Source organism: Quercus robur, chromosome 4, assembly GCF_932294415.1.
Source record: "Quercus robur chromosome 4, dhQueRobu3.1, whole genome shotgun sequence".
Classification (NCBI taxonomy): Eukaryota; Viridiplantae; Streptophyta; class Magnoliopsida; order Fagales; family Fagaceae; genus Quercus; species Quercus robur.
In genome coordinates, this window is record NC_065537.1 from 46,575,480 (window position 1) to 46,585,354 (window position 9,875).

At 32.8% G+C, this 9,875-nt stretch overlaps 1 protein-coding gene across 1 annotated transcript; it reads left to right on the plus strand.

The window, feature by feature from the left end:
* Positions 1-3,279: 3,279 nt before the first annotated feature.
* On the plus strand, positions 3,280-9,655 carry LOC126722339 (uncharacterized protein At2g38710). Its single transcript, XM_050425490.1, has 5 exons — positions 3,280-3,776; positions 6,126-6,245; positions 7,618-7,732; positions 8,297-8,390; positions 9,131-9,655. The coding sequence occupies exons 1-5, from the start codon at positions 3,673-3,675 to the stop codon at positions 9,334-9,336; spliced, it is 639 nt and encodes a 212-aa protein (XP_050281447.1). The 5' UTR covers positions 3,280-3,672; the 3' UTR covers positions 9,337-9,655.
* Positions 9,656-9,875: the final 220 nt, after the last annotated feature.

Consider the following 9,875-nt stretch of genomic DNA (forward strand, 5'->3'; position numbering starts at 1 on the left):
GCGTTGGAGAAACTTGAGCTGCCTAGAATCTAGCAAAGGATTGTTTCTAGGAAAGAAAATCTACTGCTATTAACAAGCTATAGCCAATACATATAGTACTAATCACTAACAATTTACTCTCATTCATTTAGATTCACAACCATTTATGAAAAATTAGGCTTATCACATGCGTTTTGCACGTGCAATAATACTTTTTTTTTTGTTTAGTGTTAAAATGTTTAAAAGTGATATATAAATAACTGTTTGTATTTTTTTCTTAACAAAGAGGTAAGGTAACGTGGAATAATATTTAAAAATAAGAAAGAGATAGTGTCCTAAGTTTTAGGCTGAATGGAAAAGATAAAGAAAAAAACCTAAAACTTAGGAACATTAAATTACTTTTTTAACTAATTGGTGTTTTTTAATTTAAAATTATTTAACTAAAAGATAGGGGTATTTTAGAGAATTTAAAATTTTGTGTGAGGATATTTTAATACGCAAAATGTTGAAACCTAAACAGGAAATCCTATTATTAATAGAATAGATAGATATATATGTTCAACCCAATATCGGTTTGGATCAAAAACCCTAAATTTTAGGATTCTTATGCCACACTTAGGGCCAATTTGGTAAGAATATTTAAATATAATTTTTTGTTTTGCAATTAATAAAATGGTGGATCCCACACATGAATATATTGTTTGACTGATGTTCTCTATATACAGTTTTCAAAAAATTGTACCATATTTTCCTTATTCAGAACATGATTTTGAAAACGGCTGAGAGGATGTTTTCAAGATATAATTTTTTTTTAATGACATAGCTGTAAATAAATTGAAAACTGTAGACTCCATAGAATAGATAGATATATATGTTCAACCCAATATCAGTTTGGATCAAAAACCCTAAATTTTAAGATTCTTATGCCACACTTATGCTATGTTTGGATGTTGGGGGAAGGAGGGGGAATAGAGTAGAGGGAGGGAGAGTAATTTAAATACCTTGTTTGGATGTTTTTTAAGGAAGGAGGGAGAGGGATTTGGAGGGGTTTGAACTACTTCCAAACCCTCATTTTTAATTCTCCCAAATTAGAGAGATTTGGAAAGAGAGTGGAGCACAAAAATGCTTGACCAAATGAATTATTAAATTTACCCTTGTTATATTAACAAAATTACAAATGAAAAGACTAATTATTCCTCTCTCCCTTACTTAATTTTAAAAACATCCAAATAAGGTGGAGGATAACCATTCCCCTCTACTCTCCTCTCCATTACTCTCCTTCCCTCTACTCCCCTCTACTCTCCTCTCTCTCAAAACTTCAAAACGTAGGGTTAGGGCCAATTTGGTAAGAATATTTAAATATAATTTTTTGTTTTGCAATTAATAAAATGGTGGATCCCACACATGAATATATTGTTTGACTGATGTTTTCTATATACAGTTTTCAAAAAATTGTACCATATTTTCCTTATTGAAAACATGATTTTGAAAACGGCTGAGAGGATGTTTTCAAGATATAAAAAATGTTTTTAATGACATAGCTGTAAATAAATTGAAAATTATAGACTCCATAGATTTGTCCAAATTCTTTTTTATCTCTTAAATTAAGGAGTTTATCTTTATCACAAAAAATTACTCACACTTCAAATTTGAAACTTATCATTATAAAAAAAGAAAAAAGAAAAAAAAGAAGAAGCTATATGAGCTATATTCCCTTATAATTATCTACACACAGATATATATACTAACCTTATCACACGCACTTTTGTGCGTGCAATGAGGGTTTTTATTTTATTTTATTTTTTTTATAGTCTAGTGTCATAATTTTCCTTTTAAAAAAAAAAAATTGGATAAGTTTGTTTTGAAGACATGGATTAGTAGGAGAGTGTCATATTTTGTAAGTATTTTAAATGGAGTTTGAGATATATTTTTACTGGGTTGTCCTCAAGTTTTTTCTCTGTTAAACTTAAAATTTAGAGGTACTTTCAAACCACATAAAAGTCCAGTTCAAAGAAGAAAATCATCTTTCTTAAAATTTAGAGGTACTTTCAAACCACATAAAAGTCCAGTTCAAAGAAGAAAATCATCTTTTATACACATATATATATATATATATATAAAGTAATGCCAAACTTCCCACAAACAACTCATAGAAAATACAAAAACCCGTAGACGTTTTTTTTGTGGATTCAGATTTAGTACTAAAGAAAGAGAGAGATACAAAGTTTAAGAGGATGAGAAGAGTTGAGAGAGACAAACCTTAATGCCAATGTGGATTCAGCTTCAACGTTATTGCAGCTTGAGGAAGGGTGGAGAAGAAGCAAGCTGTGGGAGACTTTGCCAAATTTCATTGGTTTTTTAGAGAATTTTTTCAAATCAACAAATTTGACTAGATTTGGGCTAAATCCAAATTCATCTCTTTTTAAGTAACTTAAATAAAGAATCTGGATTTAGACCTCTCATATCCGAGTCCATAAGGTCAAATCCAGCTTCTAAACAAACCATAGAGGGTTATGCCAAGTTCCGCTTTACTCCTTTGACAAACTTGTCACATAAGTAGTTCAGCACCAACATTAAACTTGAAAAACACGTTCACAAACTAGTACTCTTGTATCTCAACCGACACATTCAAATTCTTTTATCCTTTTATTATTACTATCAAATTATAAAAAAACACACCCACACATTCTATCTCTCTCTCTCTCTCTCTCTCTCAGAGTCTCAGAGGAGAGATCCATTTTAGCCTTTTTAGGACGTCTTGATTGAAAATAGAATTTAGAACCCATGCGCATATCTCAACTCATAAAAATGATTCTAATATTGTCGCTTTTGTAAGACGAAAAAAAAAAGTACCATATAAAGCAAAAGAAAAGAGCCCACCAAACCGAATTCCCAAAGAAAAAACAAGAGAAAGCAATGAAAGTTAGGCAAATAATGTAAAAGTGATGGGTATTATAGGAAACAAAAGTAGTCGCTATTCACTCACCAAAAATACTCATCAAAATAAAGTAGTCATTGTTTGAGCGTCAGTTGGAGAATAACTTATATAGTAAAAAAATTTGTTGTTAAAAATGCTGTAAATAAAGTTAAAAAAATAACTAAAATAGTATAATAAAACTTATAGATAATATTAAAAAAATATAATAATATTTATAAATAGTAGTAAAAATAACAACAAAAGTAAATTAAATAATAAAAAAACCTAACTTTTTAAGCTAATGCTTACACACAATTATTATATTTATTTTGATAGAAAAAAAAAAAAAGAGGTAACTATTTAATTTGCAGAAAGCAGCCATATTGTTGTGCAGAAACACTAAAAATAGCAATAGCGTGTGTGAGAGAGAGAGAGAGAGAGTTTTGTGAAGAGTGGAAAGCTTTGCTTTGTGTTTGTGTTTAGTGTTTTAAAGTGTTTGTGTTGTGTTATGAGTTGTGATTTTCTCTCTCTTCCATGATCCTCAATTATTTCAGGGACCATTTTTATTAATCTTTCTCTCTCTCTCTCTCTCTTTTTTCATTTTATTTCCCATTAAACACAAACCAGCGAAGACCAAAAACGAAACCAAACCCAACAAAACCTTATATGTTCCGATCGTTTTTTAACCTGAAAAACATCAAATTTTACATTTAACAAAACAAAACAAAAAACGTTTTTTTTTGTTTGTTTGACGTTTCTTAAAGAAAAGAAAAAAAATGGTGGCGGCTAACCGTGAAATGGTTGTGTTTTGCTTCGACACTCTCGTCTCTCACTACAACAGCGAAGATGCTCCTCCTCCTGCCTTCGATGAGGGTCAACAGTATACTCTCTCTCTCTCTCTATATATATATATATATAAAAATAATATAATGGGTTTTTTATTTATTTATTTATTTTTTGTTTTATTATGCAATTAGATTATGTTTATATCAAGTGCTATGATATGGTGGCAAAAAATTAGTGGGTATTTTTTAGTTATTATTTTTAATTTTTCTCTTGAGGTTGTATATAGTGATTTGGGGCTACATTATTGTCTGGCTAATTTTATTTTATGTTATTAATGTGTCGGTTTGTTTATCAGGATTGCTAGTTTCTTCACTGTTTTAATTATGAGATTTTGGAGTCAAATTAATTTCTTTTTGGTGTTACTTTCCTGAATGCACATCAATTGTTCCATGATATGTAATGGGGCTTGAGTCTGTGACTAAAATTTTTACTTGTTAGTGTTTGCCATTCAGTTGTATTCCTAATGCACAATTGTTAACTTAATATTGTAGTTTATGCTTTAAAATTACCACCAAAAAAAATTGCAGCTAGTGTATCAACTTTGTACTGTATATCATATTAAATTATTTTTATTTAGGTCAGAAGCCTTTACAATTTGTAGTTGGTACTCCCTATTCCTTGATTTACCATCCATGGGTAGTTAACTTCACCATTTTATTGTTTAAGTTTTTTCTGTTACATGTTTTTTCATTCACTTGTGTTAAAATATATTAGGATATTACGATAAATATATAGATTATAGTTTTGTAAAATACTGCAGACTACCATGGTTACCATACAAAGTCTAATGTATTCCTGTATATACCCTACGATTTGGCTCCTCGTGACATACAGTTTAGAATAGTAACAATGTAACAATTAAGGTAAAGAGGGGTGGGGATTTATATCTTCCCTTGTTTTGATTTTTTTTTAAAGGAGAGGGGGGAGGGATTTGGGGGAAACCCCTCCCAACCCACTATTTTTAATCTCCCAATTTGAGGTAATTTGGAGGGAAAGGGATTCTAGATTATTAAATTCTTCCATTTTGCCCTTAATATTTCTAACTGTTGAGTTACTTATCAAAAAAAAAAAAAATTAACTGTTGATTTTAATAAAGAAGGGTATATTTTTCCATTTCTTTATATATTACAATCAAATAAGAAGAGGGGTAATTTTTATGTACTTCCATTTTCCCCTTATTTAAATATCCAAATAAGGGAAGGGATATCTACTCTATTAAGGAGGAGGAGTATCTATCCTCCTCTTCTTCACTCTCTAAACATAGTGTAAAGGCTCTAAACCTTTTCCGCTTTTTTTTTTTTTTTTGGAGGAAGAGGGGGGTGGGGGGGGAGGGGTTATAAGTAAGGTGTTGGGGTGTTTAAATGTAGAATATGGGTGAAATTATAACATTTCCATTTTGTTGATCTCCTCTTCTGCCTTTTGAAGCTGTGACTCAAACCTGGTCAGACCCCTAAAGTCGTTTTTCATTGGAGTTGCTGCTGAATGCACTTTTTTCTCTTCATAACAGCTTATTGTTGCTGCTTGCATATGCATTTAACATGTGATAAAGGATCAGTGTCTCCTTGTTGTTTGATACCTACCGTTCTCTACTTTCTTTTTCTTTTTTTTTATAAAATTCTTTTGTTAACTAAGACCTATATAATATTGGCCACCTGACTGTTATTGGTTACATTAGACATATTTTTCAGTTACTTATATTCATCTGAGCAGTGAAGTAACATCAGCTAGGGCTTTATGTTTTTTTTGCATTTTTTTTTTGCTTTTCAACTAAGAACATTCTGCTATAGCAGTGCTGGATGTCATAAACAAGTTCTAGCTTTTGTTTTTTTCGGTTGCTTTTACATTTTTCCCCTTAATATTATTTTTTGCTAGCGTACTGACATGGGGATGGAGTTGTAGTGGCTCTTCAAGTTCACTGCACTAGTTTGAAATGGCCGTTCCTTTAACTGCTTTTTTTGCTTCATTTTTCTTCATCACTGGTATTACAATATTTTTGCTCAATGTTTGGCAGTAACATCTCCCATTACATGGCTTGTGCATTCACATTCCTTGATTCGTTTACTTTTGGTTTTGATGAATCCGATAATACTATCATGCATTTCCCCTGCAAATTTGTTTTTGATGGTGCTTGGATATACGTTTAAATTTTTGTTTATTTCATGTTTTCTTAAAGAATGCCATGAGGAAAGAATTGTATGGTTCTGTAATTTGCACAGTAGAACTTTGTTTTTGATGGTGCTTGGATATACATTTACATTGTTGTTTATTACATGTTCTCTTAAAGAATGCTATGAGGAAAGAATTGTATGGTTCTGTAATTTGCACAGTAGAACTTTGCTTTGCATGATATCCTTATTGAACACAAATAAATACTCTGGTCCAGCCCATTGTTTGTGACTTGGAAGAAAGTGATAAATGGTGGGGAGCCTCGCTTACGTGGATGTATTGGAACTCTAGAAGCTCGTTGGTTGATTAATGGCTTCAGGGACTATTCTCTAAACAGGTACTTTCCTCTAAACTATTTAGTTGCTGTTCATTCTGGCACATGTACTTAACACTCATGGACAACAACACCCCCCCCCCCCCCCCTCCCCTACTCCTCTCAGAAAAAAAAATTTGGAATCAAAATTTTTTATGGTGTTTGACTAATAAATTTTTTTTTTTGATGGTGTTTGGCACACACAGCACATGTATTGTGTGTATTTTTTTTTATATTGTAGCAATTGACAGTATTTTGAAAAGTTAAATTTTGGTGTTATGAGATAAAAACAGAGGAGAGAAAACCATAGTATGCTATTGTCTGAGAGAGAGAGGGAGGGAGGAAGAACATCTTTGAAGAAAGGGGAGAGACTAAAGAATTCAAAACAATAAAATTTCTGTGTTGTTCTCTTTTATCTGTTATCATTGCAAGTAACTGAAAATGTTTGGGTTAATTACTAAGTCATTAAGTTGGAAGAGTGATGGTAACTCAGGGCTTGGCTTTGTATGAGAGTTCGTATATATAGTCTATGAAGGGCATTGAAAATAGAAATGGAAACATATATTTGTAATATTGAAAGTGATGTTTAGGTTGGTCCTTGCCTATTTACAAAGTTAACAAAATAGGTGATCACAACTATAAATATGAGGTTGCCCAATCTTTCTTACAATTGCAGAATATAGTTACAAACTATTGGGTACTGAAGCAGCTTAGATCTATGGCTCTGGAAAATCTTATTTTTCTAAAAGACTTCAATGATTGGTCTTATCAATAAATGGTCACCACTGAAGACCATGCTGCTCTTTTTGTGCCCCATTTTTTATGCTAACCATATTAACCCTGAGCTAGATGTGGTTTTACTTACCATTTTAAGAGCTGTTAGATCTCCTTATCAAGAGCTCCTATGGACGCATGCATTTGTTTGAATCAATTTCATACTTTGAAATTATTGTAGGGCATGTGGCCCACTGGAGCCCTGAAAAGGTAATAAAAAAAAAAATTCAGATGGCTTTTCAAGTTCAATGAATATGAGAAAGTCCTTCTAATGGTTTAAAGATGGCTAACAGCTCTCAGCCTCTCACTATCTTAGAAATGGAGCTTCTAATTTTTCCTTTTGCCAGGGGAAGCCTCCTAGAGATAGCTTTGTTCTGAGATTCAGATTGTTTATCTTGGAAATTGGCAAGGGGCCTATGGTTCTTCCTCATTGCGTTGTGATTGAGATCTAGATTAAGGTTAAGCCTGAGGTTAAGCAGGGTTTTCCTTGCCTCATCCAGAGGATTGATGAGACTGGAGAACAAGGATATTGCAAATTTTGTTTTATCTATTTTTAGTCCGTCCCTGTTGCTATTCCCATTCCATGTATCTGAATCTAATTCTTATCTGTGATTTTTTGCAGCGCTTTGAGGGACCGCAGGTTTCCCCCCATACAGGCTAAAGAATTACCTTCTTTGGAGTGTACAGTTTCCATTCTGACTGATTATGAAACTGCTAACCATTATCTTGATTGGGAGGTATCTACCTATTCACTTTTTGACTTTTGTGGCACCTTAGGTGGATGAATGGACGTATTTAATTTGTTATCTTCTGCTATGATCTATTGCATTTTAATGCAATCTGATAGCATTTTCTTGCCCCAAGGATACCCTGGGCTGGTCCTGAGTTCTGACAGTTTGGTGTGTTATAGTTGTGTCCCTGGTTAGGGATGATGTAAACAGTGAGGTTGATTGAACTATGAATAAGTTGATTTTAGAATATCTTGTGGGAAAACATTTTCCCTTGTAGATATTTCCAAATGCATCCACAATGTTTGGATTGTGGAATTTTCAGATTGATTAATGGTCAAGATCTAGTGGTAATTCGATCTAGAATTAATTGTTTTAAATATTTCAATTGGTAATGTTCTTACCATGGTTTCCCAACATATAGGCTAAAGCATTACCCTATTTGGAGTGCACTGTTTCCATTCTGACTGATAAAAATGGAAAATACTAGTGTTCTACTTTAGGGAATTCTTGTAATATATGTTTATTTCTTGTCTTTTCTCACTCTCTGAACTTAGTGGGTTCTTGTTACAGGTTGGAAAGCATGGTTTAATTATTGAGTTTACTGATCCTGATAACAATACAAAGCGAAATGCAACATATTTGCCTGAGGTGGCTGCTCATGAAGGTAACAATTCTTACTTCGGACAAATCAATTGGGTGAAATTTTTTTTATTATTTTTCTATTGTGAAAAAAAAATAATGAAAATACTTTGACCTACAGATTTGTTCTGATTGTACTATAATCTTCTTGAAATATATTAGTTCTTTGTGTCAAATTTGATGTTGAGTGGATGAACCATCAGGCTTGTTTCTCTGTTTAAAAGTTTGTTACTTCACTTGCTTTCTTTTTATTAACTGCACAGGTGTTCTTACCACTTTCCACTGAGTACATGAACCAAGATTCTCTATAAAACTATTGTTTAGTCAACCCAAATTATTAGTTCAACCTTAATATGTCATTTTTATTTAGTGAACACTTTTTTTCCATTTTTTCACTTTCTTCTGCTAATCTGCTTTCTTGTTGTTTTTCTTATGCTTTATTACTACCAGATTAGAATGGTAAAATATTCATCTAGATTAAAAATTTTGCCTCTTTCTGCCACATTTTGTGGTGGAATGCCAGGTGACATGATGAATTACCTTTATGTAATTGTACTAGTTTTCTTGGAAGCTAGAGTTCCATTAGTGGCTAGGGTATCTTTGGAAGAATAAAATTTTTTATTCTAAGGTTACCTTGAGGTGGATTTAGTTCACTCTTTTTCCCCCCTCCCTCTGACCAGGAATGTGATTGTACGTAGAGCTTGTTGTTGTTCAGCTAACTAAGGGGTTTGTTTTTTGGGTCTCTCTGTGTGTACTTTGGATTAGGTTGGACAAAAACGGAGGCAATAGACTCGCTGATGCGAAAATCTGGTTACAATGGCACCATTACTGAGTCACTTCGGAAGCGTGTACGACTGACCCGATACCAGAGCACATTGTTTACAATGAATTACAGTGAATATGTTGCCTATGTCAAGGCAACCCGAGGTGCAGCTCCATCCATTGATGGGGCTAAGCCTGGGAACTATTGATTCTTCCAAATATCTTTTGCTAAGACCACAAAGTTAGTTTGGTCTAAGACAAATTTCTATTTAGAAGAAAAAAGAACTGGGTTGGAATGGATTTGTTTGTTTTCCAGCCCAGACACATAAGTAATTGTTGTGACCTGTCCATATCATTCTTCAAATTCATTTGATTTTGAAGAAAGAAACCAAAAGAACAGGTTTCCTTGATTCCAGTTCCCAGCTTTCACATTCAGCAGCTTCTCTGGGATAGCTGTGCTATTGTAAAATTTCTCAGTAACTTATAAATCATCCCAGACTGTTTTATCTATAATCGTGTTTGTCTTCAGCTCCAGTTTCAAATGATAATTGTTGTCCCATAAGCTAAGAATTGCGCTTGTGATGGTTGGTGGTTAAAACATTTAGTTCAGTTTGTGCATTAGTAGTGACAATCTGTAGACAAGAAATATAGCCATGACAAAAACCTTAACCCAGGAATCAATTAATTGCCCCAAAATATTATTTGCAAGTTTGTATGTGGTTTGCTATAAAAGGAAAAAAGTAATGTG